We start from the raw sequence: 22,173 nt of genomic DNA, 5'->3' as shown, positions 1-22,173 counted from the left end.
TAGAGGCTCTTATGTTTTCTTTGGGAGAGATTAGGATATACTATTGTCAACTACTTTCATACTGTACCCTAGCCGGCCTAAACTTCGCGGGTCGCGACTAGTGGCTATTACTTATGTTATATATATCTATCTGTTATCTATCTCTTAATCTCCTTTATGCATTGTCCGTATATTACTTTCGGCTTCACAGTTTAACTTTTCGTTGTCGAAACATGAGTGATACGTCTTCGCGATTTTATTTCTACTCTTTTCAGGCTTCTCGATTAATAATCCTTTCGAAATTACCTATATTTATATATTAAAAATCCACCTGAGAGTCGTACCACCGTAATATCATTGACTTATGACTCGAGTATAAGGATTTGAATATTAGGGTGTAACATAGTTCAGTTTGTAGATTCTAGGTTTGTTGCAAGTTTTGAGAATTAGAAATTTCTCGATTGGCTGATGCTTTGCTTGCTTATATAAGCTTAGTTACTTCTAGTTATTATTGTGTTTGGCTGTATTAAGTGTGAAAATTGTTGAATGGGTAAGCATTGTAGTTGAAGTTTGTTTGTTTATGCTGAATTTGTACATTGCGTGCTAGGTGTTCGATTAAATGCCTCTGTGATGGTTTGAGTTTGAATTATATATTGTAGTTACCATATAGTTTGAACCGCTCTTTGTTTAGGCAAATTGTTCAAGAATAATGCACTTTGGGTTGTCTCTTGATGCTTGTTTAAGTTATGAAACTCATGTTTATCCATTGCTCATGGTAGCTCTTCATGCTTGTGCTTAATGTTATTTTTTGTCATGAAAACACCTAAATGAGTGGAATGCTCAAACTTCTTGCAATTTAGGTGATTTCATAGACAGAATGCTTTAATTTCGTGAAGTGGTGGTGACTTTTAATGATAAATTATGAATAATTTATTTTGTAAAATTGTTAAATTTTGAATTTTATTAGTTAAAAAATGATTAAATTTAAATTTTTTAAATTATGTATTAAATTTTTTATAATTTTATTCCATATTTAATTAAATCGGTTCAACTCCGATTGAACCATTGAACCAATTACTCGACCAATTCAATGACCGGTTCAATTCTCACAACCTTATTTAGAACAATTTGGTAATATCTAATTTCAATATATTTAATTAAATAAAATACTTTAAAAAATTTGAGAATTAGCTCGTCTATTATAAAATAATAAAATAAAAATATTATATTAAAGACATCAATTAAATACCTAACTAATTGTCTATGATATATATTCTTTAACCGCCAAATGGATTAACAATGTCCACTTCCTAGTCCTTTTCTTCTCCAAGACTACATTTGAATTTTGATAAATCTTGTTAAATTAATTATTGTGGCAAATAACTCAGGTAGAAGTGAGCACTAATTCAGCTATAATAATAAAATTGAAAATTTTAGATATTTTAAAATAAAAAATTAATAAAATAATAAAATAAAAATTAATTATTATTAAATAATAAATTTTATTATTTTTATTTAAAAATTATTAATTTCTTTCATTCATTTGTATGAGCTTATCAAAAATTGAGACAACAAACAATAATACAGACAAAGGAGAACAGGGGATAGAGTACACATAATCTGATTTTGTTTCTCAGAGAGAGAATAATGACTTGCACAAATACACAACCACCATAAGCCATTATTGCTCTTGGTGAATTAACCTTAAGAAATTAAACACGCTACCAAGACAACCAAAATAAAGCTACAGATTAATTAATTCTCCCATTAACATTTTCTCAAACTAAATCTAGATGGCGACATATTTAGGATTCTAACATTTTCGCTGTTTTTAACTAAAAACATTGACATCACTGCCAACTAACTTTCTTCAATTACTTAATATAATTCATACCACAATATCATGTTGAATATGCTTGAGAAGCACTGGAATAACAATATCCGGCGAGCTCAATTGCGGCAAGTGGCCATCAGTGGCCATGACCTCGACCACGGAGATGCCGCCGAGGTTTTGGTGGAGGTATTCGGAGACCACTACTGGAACCGCCATGTCCTTCTTGCTCTGCAAGATGTGGCACGGCACGGTGACGTGTACCAAGATCTGCCTCATATCGCTTTGGAAAATGGTGCGTGACACAACAAGCGCTATGTCCGGTCTCATGTTGAACAAAGTCCTGCTGAACTCCTGCACCGCCACGGACTCCATATCTCCGCCCACTGCCAGCGGCGCAAAACCGTTGCACCATGCTTTGTAGTTTGCCGACATAGCGTCGAACAATTGGTCTAGATCTTCCTGCTCAAATCCTCCATAGTAATTCACATCGTTTAAGTACCTGTTCCATTTCCACTATTAACCCTTAATTAAGACTTAAAGGTTGAATTGAATGTCTTTTAAACTGAATTGTGTCAAATTAGATTTTTCTTTCTACTTGATAATTTAAAAGAAGAACTGACTGAGTCAAAATAAAAGCTAAGGCATCAATTTTGGTTACGTTACCTAGGGGAAGCAGAGACCATGATGAGCTTAGAGAAGAGATCGGGGCGAGCAATAGAAGCAACAGCGCCAATCATAGCGGAAACGGAGTGGCCAACAAAGATGCAAGAATGAACAGAAAGTTCTTCAAGAATCGCAAGCAAATCGTAGGCATAGCCCTCCAAGCTGGAGTGTCTTTCAAAGTCGAAGTAATCAGGGTTAGTGGTACCTGCACCCATGTTATCGTAGAGAATGACGCGATAATCATCAAGGAGATGAGGGACGAAGTGTTTCCACACAGATTGATCGGTGCCAAATCCATGAGCCAGGATTATGAACTTGTCTCCTGAACCCAACACTTTCACGTTGTGAGCTTCCTCTACTATTCCCATTTTTTTTTATTTTTTTTATCTTAGTTTAGCTGTAGTGCTTAATTGTTTTTCTTTTCCTGCTGTATGACTCTCTGTTTTGTTTTGGTTGATAGCCGACTGCTGACTTTGAGTATTTTAGATTTTTTGTCACGCCGTGAGTTTGGAGCTTGGACTTATAAGGAACACGAGGAACAAGTACCACCACAATTATCTATATTAAATATAGATATTATCAGATTGTCTAAATCTGAATGCACTATAATTTTATCTTTTTAACCTTTTATATAAACTGTGGCATTACCTCTAATTTTTAGCAAAAAAAAAAAACCTATAAAATAACTTCGATTTATATATTCAATTCAAGAATAAATGATTTCATATTTATGTTTTTCAAAGTACTACAAATAAAACCTACAGGACCACAACTATTTATAGATAAATATAGTGCATTAAACCCATATATTTAAAAATTTAATATTTTTAAAAATTAACGTCAATAACTAATTAATTAACAATAAGAATAATAAAATTTACTACAAATAATTAAATAAAAATATCAAAAACTCTAAATAATTAAAAATTAAAAAATACAAAATTAAGGTGTATTAAAAATACATTAATTTATCTAATAATTTAATTTACACTAACTTTTTTAATACACTAGTTTAAATAATTAAAAATATCTCTAATACTTAAACAAATAATATTAAGTAACTTAACGTAAAAGACATGTAGTCTTTTTCATGTAAAAATTACGGTTATTTTAATAAAATCTAATTTTTATAATTAGAGTACTTAATATTGTTAAACATTATTGTTAAAATCTAGTTAGAGTACTTAATATTAGGTTTAATTATTTAAAATCTAATTATTATTAAATATTATTTATATCCAATTATTTAGAGTACTTAAAATATAATATTTTTGTACTTAAAATCTAATTAGTTAGAGTACTTCAAATCTAATTTTTACATGAAGACTATATGTCTCTTGTATGTAACTTACTTTCTTAGCATATCATTTACTTAATATTATTTGTTTAAGTTTAAAGCAGTTATTTTGTAAAAGTTAGAGGTAATTATTTAGAAATATAGATATTATTATTTAGAAATTAGTATTAAGTATTAGAGATGTTTTTTTAATTATTTAAATAAGGGTATAACAAAAGTTAGTATAAATTAAATTATTAGAGAAATGAGTGTAGATTTAATATGCTTTAGTTTTTGTATTTTTTAATTTTATTTATTTGGAATTATTGATATTACTTATTTAATTATTTGTAGTTTTTATGGTTAATTATTTAGAGTTATTGATATTAATTTTTTAAGTATATTAAAATTTTAAGTATATTTAAATATAAGGGTTTAAGCTCCTTTCAGTATGAATGGTGGTATATTTTCTTAGCCATAAATAGTTGTTGGCATGTGAGTTTTACTTGTGATACTTGAAAAGCATGGTACCCAATATGAAACCATGATTTATTCTTGAATTGAATGAATAAATCGTTGTTACTTATGCATAAACCAGCCTTTGTAAATATGAAATATGAAATACTAAATTGAAATACAGTGTTTTAAGAGAAATCAATAAATTTCAAAAAAAAAAAAATCATTTGTATATTATTTACCCGCTTACAATAATAAATTTATAATGTCATTTATACTTTTAGTTAAATTTTTATCTTTAGATAAGGAATTTAAAAAATATATATTATTATTCAAATAGTAGAGACAAAAATTAATTGCCAAAAAATGCAAATCAAAGGGATTATACAAAAATTTTGACTATAATATAACAATAATATATGTTATATTAGTAGGAAGGGATGAATATCCAGGCCCTTTTATTTTTAGAATACTTTGCCCTTTTATTTTTAGAATATTGCTAAGTATAAAGTTTTTTTGACATACAACTCATACAAGTTATTTATATAATGTGTGTGTAAAATTATGTTATTTTTCTTTGTATTTTGTGTTCATTCTCCTCCTTCTCTTTCTCTTTCTCTTCCTTCTCTTTTTTTTTTGTGTTTTTCCTTTTTTTTCGGTATTTTATCTTTATCGTCGTTTTTTTATTACTATTGTTGTTGTTGCATTTTTTTTTCTCCTCCTCTTTTTATTAATTTTGTAACATTATGTATTTTTTCTTTATTTGATTTTTTACTCCTAAGAAGAATTATGAAAATATGAAATAAAAAGATGAAGAAGAAGAAGCAGCAGAAAATGAGGAAGAGGAAGATGAAGAATTTTGAATTATGCAGATCTTATCACCACACATACACCAAAAATTCTTAAACAATACACTCGAATATTTTCGTATATATTCGTGTTACACCCAAATTTGCTACAATAGAAAAAATATTTCCTCTAATATTGCATTTTGTATTATTCTTCTTTTTTTCCTTATTTCTTTCTTTCTTTTAGTTGAATGAATATAAGTTCATCATCTTCTTGCAGTATTATGTGTTTCTTCTTCTTCTTTGTTTGATTTTTTTGTTTGAGTAAAGTATGATTTTTGTCCCCAAATTTTGGGGTAAGTCCCAAAGTTATCCCTAACGTTTCAATCGTCCTATTTAAGTCCATAACGTTTCAAAATTGACTCAATGTTGTCCTGCCGTTAGGGATCCGTTAGCAGAATTGACGGCGGACAAAATTGAGACGATTTTGAAACGTTAGGGACTTAAATAGGACGAAAATGTTTGGGACAAAAATGATTCATAGAAATAAATTTTAGTTTTATCCTTCAATAATATCAATTTTTTACTTTACATAGTATTCAATTATTTTTTAATCACATCTAAGTAAATTACACTTAATCACATCACTTTCATTCTAAATAAATTTATTTTTTTATAATTTTACACTTAAAGTTATAAGTTAATATAAAGGGTAAAGTACTAAATTGGTCCCTACGTTTGGGCGTAATCCTGTTTTGGTTCTTAAGGTTTAAAGTGTTCTATTTGAATCCAAAAAAGTTTTATTTAGCTCCAATTTAGTCCCACCAGAGGTCAAAGATAAATAATTAACGAAATGTCCTACATACAAGGTCAATAATATAGAGAATAAGTACAAGCACCAGAGGCACAAAATCAACTGTGGATGTATTAATACATTTATTTATCATTTTTCTTATAATTAAAATGAAATATTTTCTATAAAAATAAAAAAATATTAAATACATATATTGATGCATCCACAGTTGATTTTGTGCCTCTAGAGCTTGTACTTATTCTCCAAATTATCGACCTTGTTCTTATACTACTGTCATGTAGGATATTTCGTTAATTATTTATCTTTGACCTCTCGATGGGACCAAATTGAAGCTAAATGAAACTTTTTTGGATTCAAATAGGACACTTTAAACCTTAAGGACCAAAACAAGATTACGCCCAAACGTAGGGGACTAATTTAGTACTTTACCCTAATATAAAAATATAAAAAATTATTTAGAAGAAAAGTAATGTGATTAAGTGTAATTTGTTTAGATGTAACTAAAAAATAATTGAATATTATGTACAGTAAAAAATTAATATTATAATTGAAGGATAAAATTAAAATTTATTTCTATATATCGTTTTTGTCTCCAATATTTTCGTTCTATTTAAGTCCCTGACGTTTTAAAATCGTCTCAATTTTGTCCCGCCGTCAATTCTGTTAACGGATCCCTAACGACAGGACAACATTGAGTCAATTTTGAAGACTTAAATAGGACGATTGAAACGTTAGGGACAACTTTGAGACTTACCCCAAACGTTGAGGACAAAAATGATACTTTACTCTTTTTATTTTTATTCTTGTTAAAAGAATAAAACAAGAAAAAACTTAAGAAAGTAAAATAAAAAAAAGATGAATAAAAAAGAAGAAGGAGAAAATGGTGATGATGATGAAAAAAAGAAGAAAAAACAGCAGAAAATGAGGAGGAGAAAGTGGAAGTGAATGATGCAGAATTTATTAGCACACATACACAAAAAATTCTTAAATAATACTATACACTCAAATATCTTCGTGTTACACCCAAATTTGCTACAAATACAGAAAAATATTTCCTTTAATGTTGCATTTTTCTTCTTCTTCTTTTCCTTATTTCTTTCCTTCTTTTAGTTGAATGAATATAAGTTCATCCTCTTTCAAGTAGTTTTGTAGTATTATATGTTTCTTCTTCTTCTTTATTTGATTTTTTTGTTTTTATTCTTATTAAAAGAGTAAAACAAGAAAAAACTTGAGAAGATAAAATAAGAAAAAAATATGAATAAGAAAAAAAAAGAAGAAGATGATGATGATGAAAAGAAGGAGAAGCAGCAGAAGATTAGGAGGAAGGAGAAGAAGAGTTTTGAATTATGTAGAATTTATCAGCATACATATACTGAAAATTGTTAAACAATACACTCAAATATCTTCATGTTACATCCAAATATTTTTGTGTTACACCCAAATTTGCTATAAATACAGAAAAATATTTTCTTTAATGCTAAACTTTTGCATTACATTCAATTCAAATAATCAACGATGAAACATTATTCACTTACAGAATCATAAACAACTAACTAAAAAATTAACTAGAATTGAACCACATCTCAGCCACTTGATTGGATTCAAAACAATAATCAAATTCTTTCTGATTCAATTGACAATCTGAACTTGAATATTCATTATTTTTAATTAGATAACTAATGATGGAGGAGAAGAAGGAAAAGAAAGGGGAAGAAGAAATTCCAATAAAAAAAAGGAGGAGGAGGAGGAGGAGGAGGAGGAGGAGGAGGAGGAGGAGGAGGAGGAGGAGGAGGAGGAGGAGGAGGAGTTAGTGAATAGTGATGATGATAACGAAAGAGCGAGAAAGAAGAAGAACGTATAGCAAGAAGAATAAGAAGAACATGCAGTAACGATACAAAAAAAATGTGCGCATGTGAATATAAATGATTTATATAGACTTATATCAAAAAATAACTTGTATATAAAGAGTTACTGTTATTTTTAATGGAAAAAGAAGAGAAATGAATCTTCTTAATTTTCTTTTTTTAAATTGAGATTATAATGTGTCATTTTTCATTGTATATTTTTTTTAAGAGAGACAATACAAAAAATGTAAAAAGAAAGTATTATATAATAAAATATCATAATTTACAAAAAAAAAATGAAAAAATCCATTTATGAAGAAAGGTGCTAAATGACATTAAGCTTATATAAAAAAATAAAGGGAAAATAAAGGAAATTTATTTACCTTTTTAAGTAAGATGTAGTTCTAATATTTCAATTTTGAAAATAAAGTTGGGATCGTATCATTTCCTCCTATGTTAAATATGATCTTTTAAGGTTTTTTTATTTTTTTTATTAATTTTATTTATTTTATTTTATACTCATATATGTGTTCGCATCATGTGATTTGTTTCTTAAAATAAAATAATTTTATTATGGATATTATTATTATAAATAATTTTATTAAAGTTAAAATTAAAAAAAAAGATAATAAAAAATTTATTATAATTTAATTATTTTTATTTATATTTAATTTTTAAATTATCATTTTTCAGATTAGTTTTTTTAAAAAAAGTTAGGCGAGCTAATCCGATCGATCCATCAATCCGTCGTAAAAAAAAAAAAAAAAGCTAACATTTTAAGTCCACTTCATTTGGCGGGTGCGGCCAATCGCCTTATCTTTTGGTAGATTTTGGTGGAGCCGGCCTATGTGCTTGTTCACTCCTAAACTTGAGAGAATAGAGTATTATTATATGTGAACAGTTTTATTAAAATTTTGATATAATAAATAATTAACAAAAATAATACTTTATATTTTATTTTAATTTCTTAAATTTGAGTAAGTATTTTAAAGGTATTTGCTAGCAAAATGCTATATATGTATTTACAACTTTATTCTTGTTCAATCAAGTAATGCGTGAAAGAGGGTTTATTTACATGCTTTATACTAATTAATAATTTTGTGTGCGCGTGTGTATATATATCGTGCTGAAATTAATTTTTTATGTAACAAAATATGGACAATAGAAAATAAATTCTGATTTTTATAAATTATCCCTCTCCAAAAAAAAGCTAACTTTTTAAGTTACGGGAACCAATAATTCTAAAGCTAAAGCTTATAGGATGAATCTTGCTATATATGAATACTAAATATTAATTATATATATAGTATTGTTGAAAATTTTTATTTCTTATAATTTTAAAAAATTTAATTATTTTATTATGATAGATTTTATTATTTTAATAATTAATTATTTTTTAAAATAATATATAAATCAATCCTTATATAAATATATAATGGTTATTTTTTTCATATAATGCATTTTAGATATAACATAAGATAAGGGTAGGTAGTGTGTGTGGATCGAATAATGCATCGAATCCAACGGCTTTTGCTTTGTTGTTGTTGGCATGGATAATTTGATAGATTAAAAAAAAAAGCATGATAGTCAAATTTTGAAAGGATTTTTTTTAACATCAAAATTATTCTACTGATCATTATTATACATTGATGTCTATTGTATTGTTCTAAAATTTTAGTGTAATGCGTTATATTAACATCCAAATTCCTTTTTTATATTGTATTATTGAGCATCAATAAATATTTCGTTATTCATCAAATAGTTAGCTTATGATGTTCTTAATAATAAGTACAAAATTGAAAGAGTTATTCCTTCACATTGTAATGTTTATTTATCTTTACATATTTGTGTGAGTTCTATTAAAAAATATAATATACAATAATTTTTTTTGGGGGGGGGGGGGGGGGGGGGGGAGATCAATAACAAGATAAGTATGGGTAAATTTGAATGAATAAAAAATAAAAAAATAGGATGGAAAATCTTCCTCCATAGGAGGCTATATCTATATCTTTGATTTCACAATTAATCACGATGCATGGTCACCCGTCGGGCCTCCCACATTAATGGCAAGTTGGCATTATTCTTGCCATGAAGCATAACCGGCATTAATCACACTGACTCGAGAGAGTAACTGGCCAACTGCTTCTTAATAAAATAGCTATCAGGGTCCAGGGGATGGAGATGGGACCATATATAATGCGTAATACGTAACGTGAACATTTGAGCACTGCAACAAGAAGAAGAAAATGAAAGCATCAGTAACATTGGCTTTTTGTCTATGGTTGGAATTACTCCTAGCTTGGATATTTTGGTCCCGACACATGGTTGCCCTGCTCCTTAGGTTACTGCTTTTCTAGAGAAACGAATTAAGCTAGAAACCAAAGAAATAGTTTGTCCGGCGACGCTAAATTATTATTCGGTGCTTATTTTGACTCATGATCTTAATTATGAATGTGGTTAAGATACAAACCTAACTAGCTAGTAAGATTAGTATGACTTTTTAGATTGAAGAAGGTTGTTAGTTGAAATAAATATATAGCTAGGTGTTTCAGAAATTATCTTGATGATTTCGGCCTAAATGTGAGTTTTAGACTTTTTCTAGTGATAAATCTAATGTTTCTATCGATAAAGAAGCGAAGTCGTTCAAGATCTTTGAATGAAGACGGGATGGTACCTGTAAGACCTCTGATTTTTTAGAAATTAGATAATATATTATTTATGATTTATTGTATTTATTTAAGATTATATTTTTAAAGATTTATATATATAAATCGGACAATTTTTCAACTATAATTTAAAGATTTAGTAATTGAAAAATAATGAGAATTTTATATGTTTTAATTTGAATATATTGGCTTTGAACTTTATTTTATAAATAAAAAAATTTAATTTAATTATCTCCAATTTTTATTGAATTAATATTTGATTAAAAATAATTTACTAGTTAATAATTAAGTGGTATATCAAATAAAATTATTTTATATTTAATTTAATTTTAAATTATTATTCTACCTTTTATTTTTATTAAAATTCCTACTCTAACAAACCCTAATTTCTACCACAAACCCTAACCCTAATAACACACTCACACTCTCACTCCCTCTCTCACACACACGTCGCTACCTCCTACACCCAACGGCCAGAAAAGAAAAGAGAAGGAGGACCGAGGAAGAAGAAGAAAAGGGAAGAGAGGGGGAAGGGAGGAAACGAAGACGGTGCCGGTGGGGTTGGATGCCGCCGTCGCTGTCGTCGCCAACGATGCAATAGAGAGAGAGAGAGGAGCTGTCACCAATGCATCGCTACCGCCGTGGTCGCCAAGGAGGAATACGCACGAGGGAGATAGCCGCGACCAGCTTCGTTGCCGCCGCTGCTGGGTCCCTCACCGTCAAAGCAATCACTGCCATTGTTAACGCGTGAGGAGGAGCTTGACCTTGCCGCTTCTGCCACCGTCGAATCCAGGCTCGTCGCCATCACCACCCGCGAAGTTGAGGGGAAGTAGTTGCTGCCGGAGGAGAAACCAATCGCGCCATTGCACCTCTGTCGTCGGAAAATGGTCTGTGGTTGTCAGAAAATACTGTTGGAATTGGCTGAGTTAGTGCTACTATCGCTGGTAAGGGTATTATTATTTTTGGTTTCCATTCTTTCGATTTTTGGGATGTTGTTGTCACTATGTTGTTGCTGCAGTTGCCGCTGAGGTTTTTCGTCATTACTGGAGTTGTTGTTACTTCGTTCTTTGGTTCTTCTCTGAGTACAATAAGTCACTCTTGTCCTGGAACCCTCACCATTTTTATTTTATTATAAGTTATTCAGTTTTATGCGACGTTAATATCTCAGGGTTGAGTTACTATGACTGCATGTGGTATTTGATGGCTGTTGTTGTTACGGTAGCGGTTGGAATTGTTGCCACCCCTATGAACTGAAAGGAAAAGGGGGTTTGTTATGTTTAATAATCGTTGAGTTCGAGGATTCGAGATAGGGGCTCTTTCTTAAAACCCATATTATTTCCATAAATTGTTATAACTTAATTTTGAAATGAAAAATATGTTTTTGTGGTTATGTGAGTCTTATAGGTTAAACTGAATGGTTTTGGATGGATGTGAATGTCATCTGATTGATCTATTGATTTATTAAGAAGGCTGAATATTCAGATTTGTTGATTGAGTTAGTTGAGTTGGTTGTTGTTGAACTGGTTGCTTAAACCTGTAAAGGTGACAAAGTCCGAATTTCAGAGAAGATGTTGCTGAAAATTTTATAAGTATTTAAGTGAAATTAAATTATTGGAATTGATTGGCGAAATGAAATGGTCTTTAACTCTCTTTGGGGGGGAGGGGTGGAGTCTTGAACTAAAGAAATGAGTTTTTGTTTGATTAATTTTGATTTAAAGATTATGTTTTTTAGGAGTTTTAGAGAAAATTAACGTAATAGAAGTGAATTGGAGATTTAACTTACTTTGATTTGCCAAATTATAAAAATAATTTTGATTTGGGTATTTAATTGAATTAAAAATGAGTTTTAGTGAATTGATATGAATTAAAGAGTGGTATTTTAAATATTTTAATGAAAAATAAAGTAATACAAGGGTGTATTTAAGAATAAAGGATTTTTTGAGTCTTCGAGGAAAAATTGTAGAGCTTGAAAGAGAATTTAAAGTATTCAAATTTTTATTTAGCGAAATGGAATGATTTCCGAGTCATTTGGGAATGTTTTAAACTTAAAAATGAGATTGAAATTGGTTTTGAGAACTTGGTTAACTCCAAAAATGAGTTTATTTGATTGATTCTAATTACAGAGATACAATTTGAGGACTTCAATGAATTTAAAGTAATGAGATTGATTTTTGAGAAATTCGTAAGTGCGATTAAAGAAAAAGTATTTCCGATTTTTCACACGAAGAAAATGTAGTTTTCACTTTAAAGGCTCCTATTATGTAAAGATATATTTAAATTCGTCGTAATACTCCTCGCTATCAGAGTGGCACAGCCAGAAGCGTGACATTTTGGTGGTAAGGGTGTTACATTATTGAATGTTGTAGAAGGCTTAGAGAATGGGGGTTGAATCTATGACCTTCTTTTTCTTTAATGAAATAACCCTTTAAAAACAAACTTTCAATCTGAATCAGTTTAACCTCAGCAGCAGAAATTTATGAGACAATTTATTTTTGTCTCATGAATATCAGAAAACAAAACAAAGCAGGGAAGAGAGAAGCTGACACCATCATGTATCCTAGTTCAGTTGCCTTGTGCAATGCAACCTACATCCAGTCCCCACCACAACAGTGATGGAATTTCCACTATAGTTAAAGTATTACATACACCAATTCCACAGGATTGGCACAATCCTTTCACTCTCAAGTTCTAACCTAACTTGACTTGGTTATGCTAATACCTAACTCTTCACTCTTAGTGCTAACCCAACTAAGAAAGTGATACCTCACTGGTATAAGATACAAGACACAGAATCAACCTAAAGAAATCTGAAATCACTCTAGGCTTTTCACTCATGTGTATTTCTCTGCCTCTTTTCACTCTTAGGCTTTTTCAATGACTCTCTCATTCAGCCTTTTATCTCAAAAAATTACAGAAAGATAAACATTAAAAACAAAATTACAATCTGTAAAACATGAAGAAGATTGATGCTTCAACAAGCTCTTTGCTATGTGATAAACCAGATTGGCTTGCCTCTGATTTAGTTTCTCATTCTGGCGGAATGCTCCTTTTACTAGGAAGCACTGTCCAAGTTGATGAACTTCTTTAGAGAACTCTTCTCATAACATAAACCTCAAAATACTAGTTGTCTCTCCTTGACTTCAGAATGATGAGAAATCTTCTTTTGTATCTCCTTGCATGTTGCTGAGTTGCTCTCTCATAGGTCAACCCTCGAGCTGTGTGCTTCACCAACTCATCACATCACTTTTTTTAAGTTAATCCCCAAAATGAAAGTTTGAGTCTAACTTTCTCTTGCTTGACCGAAAGCCTCAGGGAAGCAAAGAGAAATAATCTTTCAATGGTAAACCAAATCTGAGCCATTGAAATACTACTTGGTCTCCAAGACACACTTTTGACCATAGATTCACAGCAGTATTGATCAGAGGTCATCTTTCCTATGTATCCCAATTTGGATTGGCAGAGAGTTGGGGAAGAGGAGAACAAAGCAATATGCATGCAAGAGGAAATGTGTTATCTTTAACCTCTGCCTTAGCTTGATTTGGTTTGATTTGGGTGATTAGACCTCAACCTTTCTTGCTTAACCTTCTCTTTCTTTCTTCTTCGGTGAATAGCTTAGGAACTAAGCTCTCTCTCACTTCTCTGATTTCTGACCAAGAGAGAAAAAGGTGAATGTTGCTTTTGGCAAAAGCAAATTGGAGGGATTTGCTTGAGAGATGCAATCGGGCTTGGATTGGTTCTTTTCAGGTTCAGCCCAACTGAATTTTTGCCTTGTTTTCTTTGGGCTTCCTTTGTTTGTACAACCCTTCAGCATTGGTTTTATTTTCATCCCATTGGGCTGCTGTTTTGTTTTCTTTGGCCTGCAACACTTAATCAAATTCAATTAAACATTAATTGGGTGTTTAACCCACTAAAAATAATGTTTGTCATCATCAATTTAATTTAGTTAATTTCTTAACTCAACAATTACGGTATCAGAGCAATATTTCCTGTAGAACCTGAGGAATGGACTGATTATGCTTCAATTACATACTCTTAAGCGTTTGTCATGTGGTAGGTCTTGTCCAGATGACAAGAGTAAGAGTTTTATGTATATGACGGTCTATTGATTAATGTCGTTAGTCTATCATTACATACTTCATGGTATTAAATTTGGTCAACTTAACACTAATAATTTATGTATATGGGAGCACTAATAAATTATCATAGACGAAATAGAAGCAATAGGTTATGTGAATCACAGGGTTTGGAGACTTTAGATGTTCTTCTTCTTTTGGGTTGTGCTGACGAATGCACTTTAATTGTTCCATGTAATCTTGTGAATCGTTTGTCTTTCTATTCTTCATCTTTGAAAATCCATGTTTCACTACCGTTTCTTAAAATGCAGGTGGCTTCATGTCTTGCCTCTTATGTATGTCTCTATCTGATTGTATTCTTAGATATCCTTTAAAATTTTGGACATCACAGCTCTTGACTTTGTATCCCTCTACATGAACTATGTAACCCCTTATTGTGATCTAAACGTGCTTTGCTGTGATACCTCCTAATCTGATGTATCTTCTCGCAGTTTTTGTCTCTGACCTTTTAAGGAAGTTTTGATTGATTCTTATACAAAGTTGTCCTTGATTTTGCATTCCTCTATGTGAACAATACAATTCCTTGAAAAGCTCCGAACTTGTCCGATGTGATATATCATTTCTTGTAACTTCTTTCTAAAGTTCTTATTTCGGATTCTCTTTGAAGAAATTTTGATTCAATTATTCTCTTGCTTGATTGTGTCCATAGTCATTCTTTAAATTTCGATAAAGTTGTTTTGAATTTAGCCTGCACTCCTTTATATGAAGCTCAAAAATTTTCTTTATGTAACTAAAAACTTGTTTATTTCCAACATACCACTTATTTTCTTTATTGACTTATAAGAAAATTTTATCTCGGACTTTTCTTTTCTAAATAAAATTTGATTTTCTTCTAACTTTGCTGCAACTTTTTCTACACGTTTTTATTTGAATATGTACCTAAGCATCTTTCAAGATTTTTAAGAAAATATCTTTGCCCTTAGCCATATTCAATCCCTATTTTAACAAGCCTTGCATAATCTGTTTCAACTCGAATTTGTATTAACATAATACCACATTCATGCTTTTGTTATCTCTTTTGACAAATGTTTGTTTTGTATACTTTCTTTTGAAATGTAAGATAATTTTCTCTTAAGTCCTCCATTCTTTATGGATATTTCATTCATTTGCGTTCCAAATTATTCTTTTGGATGTTGCAGATGATGTCTTTAATTTCAATTATATTTTCCTTGTTGACTTCGTGCATCTTTTATCCAGTTTGAACTAGTTTTGACCTAAGACACCATCTTTTCTTTTGTTCCTATCAAAGTACTTTGGTTCGGATTTCCTTGTTAAGGTGTGATTTGTTCTTCTTCCTGGCATACGTTATTGTATCTATCCCTGTTTAGTTGTGATTTTGTGTATCTTTCCAATATTTTTGTTATTTCGATAACTCTTTCAAATTCTTGTAAACACCTTCCATAATTTTTATACACGTTTTTATTTGAATATGTACTAAGTATCTTTCAAGATTTTTAAGAAAATATATTTGCCCTTATCCCTATTCAATCCCTATTTTTACAAGCCTTGCATAATCCATTTCAACTCGAATTTGTATTAACATAATACTGCATTCATGCTTTTGTTGTCTCTTTTGAAAAATGTTTGTTTTGTATCCTTTTTTTTGGAATGCGAAATAATTTTCTCTTAAGTCCTCCATTCTTTGTGGATATTTCATTCGTTTACGTTCCAACTTATTCTTTTGAATGTTGCAAATGATGTCTTTGATTTCATTTATCTTCTCCTTGTTGACTTCGTGCATCTTTTATTCAGTTTGAACTAGTTTCGACATAAGACACCATCTTTTTTTTGTTCCTGTCAAAGTACTTTCGTTTGGATTTCCTTGTTAAGGTGTGATTTGTTCTTCTTACCGGCATATGTTTTTGTATCTATCTTTGTTTTGTTGTGATTCTACGTATCTTTCCGATATTCTTATGATTTTGACCACTCTTTCAAATTCTTGTAAACACCTTCCATGATTTTTGTTCTTTTGTTCCTAAGTTTTGTATCCTTCGAATCAACTTGAGCTTGTTCCAACGTAACGTGTGATTAATAGATATAGCCATTGATACGTTAGTTCTTTAGTACACAAAGTTATGTAGCTTTGATTCTCGCAAAAGAGTTTATGGATGTTAGGCTGTGACCATTAAGAAGTTTGCGAAGTGATTGATGAGGTTTAGAATTTTTGGATAAGTAATGTGATAAAATACAGTTGGAATTTGTAAAGTTGAGCTACGTTGAAGCTTGAAAAGTTGAAACCATAAGGCTTGACGTGAAACTGGTGATTACCACAGATATGTCGAATGAGTGCAAGAGAATAGAAATAGGAGATTATGGAGGAAGAGTGTTCTTGAGGAGTAATAAGCAAGTTGAAAAGCGCTTAGTGTTTGATTAGTTAAGGAAACAAGAGTGTTGGCCTGTCAACCGCATTATTTTTTTTCAAACACCTATCCTTATTATGTTTCTTTAAGATTTGGTAAAGTGTTAAAACCATGTAACTTTTTTGCATCAAGCCTATCTTGTAACTTCTGCTTTGCATCACACTTTTTCTCTTATATACATTATGCTATGTAATGTGTTGGGGACCCTATTTCTTCACGTAAGCTAAAAAGTAGAAAGAAAACTACAAATAAGAGTGCTGAAAAGGGTAATGGTAAGGGCAAGGGAAAAGAGAAGATATGTGTTGATGACGACACTTTTGTAGAGGATATTTCTGATTTTGAAGTAGATCTTAGATTTGTGGGACGTGGGAGGTTTGAAAATTCTGATGCCTATGATCCTAGGACTGATTCTGATGGTGCCAACTCCTAGCATTCGTTGGAGATGAAGACTCCACCAAATTCTAAAGATAAGCCAAAGGAAGAGGATGAATTTGATGAGGTGTTTCCAGTTTTTAGGGAGGGTGCTAGGTTTGGTGAGTTACATTTAGAAGTTGGAATGAAGTTTAATACCAAGTGGAATTTTAAAAAGGCTATTAGGGAGTATACCATCCAGGAAGGAAGGCGTGTTCGATTCAAGAAGAATGGTAAGAAGAGGTTACAGGCTGTATGCAAGTTGAAGAAATGCAGCTGGTTTATTTTTTCTTCAAAGGAACATGAGGATACTTGCTGGCAAGTGAAGATGTTCATAGATGATCATACCTGTCCAAGAGAGGATAAGAACAGGACAGCTAACAAAAATTGGGTTGCCAGTAAATTAGTGAGAAAAGTGAGAAAGTATCCCAACTTCAGACATTGCGATGCTAATACATTTTTCAAGACCAAGTATGATTTGTCATTGAATAGGAATTCAATCTCAAGGGCATTGTCTGATATTAGAAACGATGTCTATGGCGATGAAAAGACACAATATGCATTAGTAAGGGACTATGGATAGACTTTGTTGAAAACCAACTCGGGTTTGACTGTTCAGATTTGCACTAATTCGCAACCAAATGGTGAGGCAATTTTTTAGAAGATGTATATCTGTATAAGTGGATGCAAGAATGGCTTCAGGGCTAGCTGTCGCCACTCATTGAACCTGATGAAACTTTTCTGAAGACTGTGTTTGGAGGCCAAATTCTTTCAGCTGTTGCGCATGATGCTAACCATCACATATATGTCATTGCATGGGAAACTGTGGAAGTTGAGAAGACAGTGAATTGGAAGTAGTTCCTAGAACTGTTGCACTAAGATTTGGGAGATTACAAGACACATGGATAGAGCTTTATTTCTGACATGCAAAAGGTATTTAACTTATTACTGATATGGATGGAGCTCTATTCTTAGTTGGTAAATATTTAACTTATTATTGTTATGATGCTTGCATAGTGTCATATTAGTTGCTATTTGCTATGTTTAAAGGACTTGCATAGGTGCACGATAACAAAAATGAGGGACTTTTATGGTGAGTGAACAACAATGTGAGGGACTGTTATGGGTCACAACACTAAACACTTAGGGACTCTAATTTTGAATAATTATGGATATGAATGGCTAATTTTATGCGTTAACTCTGGGTTGTAGGGCCTGCTTCATGCTGTGCAAGAGGTGATGCCTAACGTGCATCACTGATTTTGTGTATGGCATCTTTGGAGAAATTTCAATAAATAGTGAAAAGATCTAGAGCTTAGGGTTATGGGATTGTGCACGTGCCACTACTTATGAAGAGTTTAAGGAACATATGGAAAAGATGAAGCGGTTTAATGCGGATGCATGGGGGTACCTAAAAAAATGGCCGAGACATTCTTAGACAAGGTCACAATTCAGTCACAAGCCAAAGTTAGACTCTATTTGTAACAACGCGTGTGAAGTATTCAATTCAAAGATAAAGGAAGCTAGGGAAAAGCCGATAATCACATTGCTTGAAGAAGTGAGGATGTTTTATAATGAGGACAATGGCCAAGAATAAGGTGAAGCTAGATAATCATGTGGAGATATTTCCCCTAGTAATCAAGAGCAAACTTGAGAAAGTGAGGAAGGAATATAAACAATGGCATTCAATTTGGGGAGGAGACACATGAGAAGTTCGAGGTGCATGGACATCCTACAAATCATGTAATTGACTTGGGAAAAATGCTATGTACTTGCCAATTTTGGATGCTAACTGGTTATACTTTTAACTTTCTGTCACAAATTTATCAAACGCTAATTAGTTACTGGATTATTTGATGCTTGGTTGGTTATTTAGTTACTTAGTTACTTAGTTACTTAAACTACTTAGTTAATTAGTTACTGGATTAATTAGTTAATTAGTCTACTTATTTACCTAATTACTTAGTCACCAAATTTATGATATAAGCTTCATAATTAATCAGTCACCAATATGCTTGGTTGGTTAATCAGTTAGTTAGTTAGTTACTTAATTAGTTATTTGGTTATTATTTCTACTATCACAAAAATTCTGTGTGTACATGCTTGTGCTACTATTGCTAGAGTGAACAAGCATCCAGAAGATTTCTGTCACATGCTATTAACTATAGAGTCCTACAAAGCCACTTACAGCCACCAGATCAACCCCCTACCTGGCCAACAATTATGGGAATGATCTGAATACAATAGATCTTTGGCACCATTAGTTAAGAGAAAACCGAGAAAGCTCCAAACCAAGAGGAGAAAGGATGTGGATGAAAGAGGACGCTCTAACAAGAAATCAAAGACAACTACCACTTTGAAAAGGTAACTATGACTATTTACTTGCAAGTATTGTCTACAGAAGGGTCACGCCAAAAGAGGATGTCAGAAAAAAAGAGAGCTGCCGATGCTGCAGAAGCTGCTGCTGCCGCCAAAGCTGCTGAAGCTGCTGCAAAGGACCCTAAGAATGCTGCTCAAAATGCCACTGCAACTGCATCTGTAAATGCTACAACAACTAGTACTATTGTAACTGCCACAATAGCTGCCACTGCAACTGCTTCTGTTATAGCAACTGGTACTACAACAACATCTGCTATTGCTGCAACTGCTAATTCTACCCCTCTTGTGGAAGTGGATGTCTAGCAAGCTGAGATTGATCTATCTCAGCCATCATATTCTAAAGCAAAAGACTCCCAAAAGGTATTGTCTCATAAGGTTTTATATTATGTATTTTAAATATTTGGAATATTCTAATTTCTATGTCTGTTTATGTACCCATTTGTTTGCACTGTAGAAGAAGACACCAACCAGACCTGTAAAGCTGCCACCTAGAAGAAAGTCACCTCTTCCAACAGGGTCTACAATCTTGAATCCAATGCAAGGAGCTAGTGGAGCCACTGCAGCACAGTTGGCAGGTTTCTTCAAGTTTGTGTCCACCCTAGGATTCAAAACCCCAAGAAAGAAGTTATTAATGTCCATAGGTTTAGGATGTTAGTCTAAAAGTTTGTGTTGTTTTGTGAAACAATTATGGCAATGTTCTTCTTGTTTTTGGTTTGTTTATGATGATTTATAGACTTCTCTGCAACTATGTTATGGTATTCAGGTTACCGAAAAATAGCTAAGACAATGCTAAGTTTTTTTATTGTTATTGTCATCACTACATTATTGCAGAACTTTAGATGAACTAATATTATTATGGATTAGTTATGAATGATATTTTATGTTAGTTATTGTTATTATTACTTATCCATTTGATAATTGTGTGTTCATTTACATTTACAAAAACTAAACTAGGGAAACAAGCTACCAAAGAACACAATCATTTCATGCATCAAAATCCAACTTATATCAATTACAATGTTTATAAAATGGATTACATTAACATTATGGTTCTGCATTGTAGGACTAATTCTGTTCAAACCTTCAACACCAACATTAACACAAACACAAATACTATGAAAATTCCTAAACCAAGTACTTGGATCATCACTTTTATATTTTTTACATCTGTTTTTAGTTTACCTACTCTCCATGCAATGTTCATCTTCATCTCACCCTTCTTATTTTCTTCATCAGATTTCATCGGCACCTCATCTTGTACAAAATCTACCTAGACAGATAACCCACACCAATTCTTTCATTAGTCTGCAAATATACATCAAGCTTAGCAAACATCTACCTCAAATCAACAATACTTAAAATTTCAGAAAGTTAATGCACTCACATTATAATTTGAACACCTGAAGAACGACTTATTAGGATGTGTCTCTGTCCCTGACCACCTAAAAACCGGCCGACACCCACATCCGCACCACTCAGGAACTGGTCCACGCTTACTTCACACATTGTTCCTTGTCCAATTTTCCATCACAGAGGAGTGATTTGACCTTTCTAAAACGTGATTTTCACTCATGGGCGCAATAGCAATGGCAAAAAGAAGAACATATTCAGAAAGGAAGAAGCAAGAACTATGTTTAGGGTTTATGATTAGTGTCAAGGACTACATTGAAAAATTTTGAAAGGTATTTCACATCAGCTAATCATTTCAGACGTCCTTTGTGGAAGTGGCAACGCCAAGTCAGCGCTACACCTGTTGACTCATGCTGGAATTGGGTAGAGGGATCTGTATGTAGCCTGGAGCTCAAATGGAGGGTACATTTAGTGCATTCGAAAATTAAGGGATAATATTGGTGCACGGGTCGAATCTGTGAGACCAATTTGGGGATTTAGTCCTACCTCAGATGGAGAGAAAGCAAATTAATTTTGAGTTTGAATGAAAACTGAATTAATGAATTTCTAATCATCAATTTTAAATTTGAAATTTCCTCAACAGATTTCATTGGATTCTTTTTGAAACTCTTCAATAATAACAATAATAATAATCTAAATACATTGAGAAGTTTTTGAAAATTATAAATAAAAAAAGAGAGTCAATAGAGATCGATTCTCACCGTCCTTCATCAACGGCACAAAACATCCCAACAAAGTTAGAGCTTCTTCGCTTCTGCCGAGAAAGACATCCAAAAAATGTTTTAAGAGAAGTATGTTTGGAACATAGGGAAGAAATACTTGTGTAGTGTTTAAATTAATTGGGGTTCGAATTTTAGAACGGTGACAAAAAAATAACATGGAGCGACGACAAAGTAGATTTTTCGTTTAAGAGGAAAAGATTGTTGATGTTTCAAGAAGCGGACCTCGACAGCATGACCCGCAACGTCCAGTGGAGTTACAGTTTTGGTGGCATCGATTACTGGGTTTCTATAGAGGCTGAGAAGAAGACCAGATGATCTGACTTCTGAAGTTGCATCTATTAACTAGATGTGTTCGTGTTGGATTTCAACCCAAAAAACAAAACAAAGGGACATAATTTTAATTTAATCTTTTCATGAGTCATTAAAGCAAATAATGAA

General features: G+C 31.9%; 1 protein-coding gene across 1 annotated transcript; it reads right to left on the bottom strand.

The window, feature by feature from the left end:
- Positions 1 to 1,584: 1,584 nt before the first annotated feature.
- LOC130979122 (probable esterase KAI2) lies at positions 1,585 to 2,983 on the bottom strand. The gene is made up of 2 exons (XM_057902486.1): positions 2,477 to 2,983; positions 1,585 to 2,312 (listed from the first exon to the last, which is right to left on the bottom strand). The coding sequence occupies exons 1-2, from the start codon at positions 2,842 to 2,844 to the stop codon at positions 1,868 to 1,870; spliced, it is 813 nt and encodes a 270-aa protein (XP_057758469.1). The 5' UTR covers positions 2,845 to 2,983; the 3' UTR covers positions 1,585 to 1,867.
- Between the last annotated feature and the right edge of the window lie 19,190 nt (positions 2,984 to 22,173).

The sequence above is a fragment of the Arachis stenosperma genome, chromosome 5 (assembly GCF_014773155.1).
Source record: "Arachis stenosperma cultivar V10309 chromosome 5, arast.V10309.gnm1.PFL2, whole genome shotgun sequence".
Lineage (NCBI taxonomy): Eukaryota > Viridiplantae > Streptophyta > Magnoliopsida > Fabales > Fabaceae > Arachis > Arachis stenosperma.
This window is presented reverse-complemented; position numbering and strand designations above follow the sequence as displayed.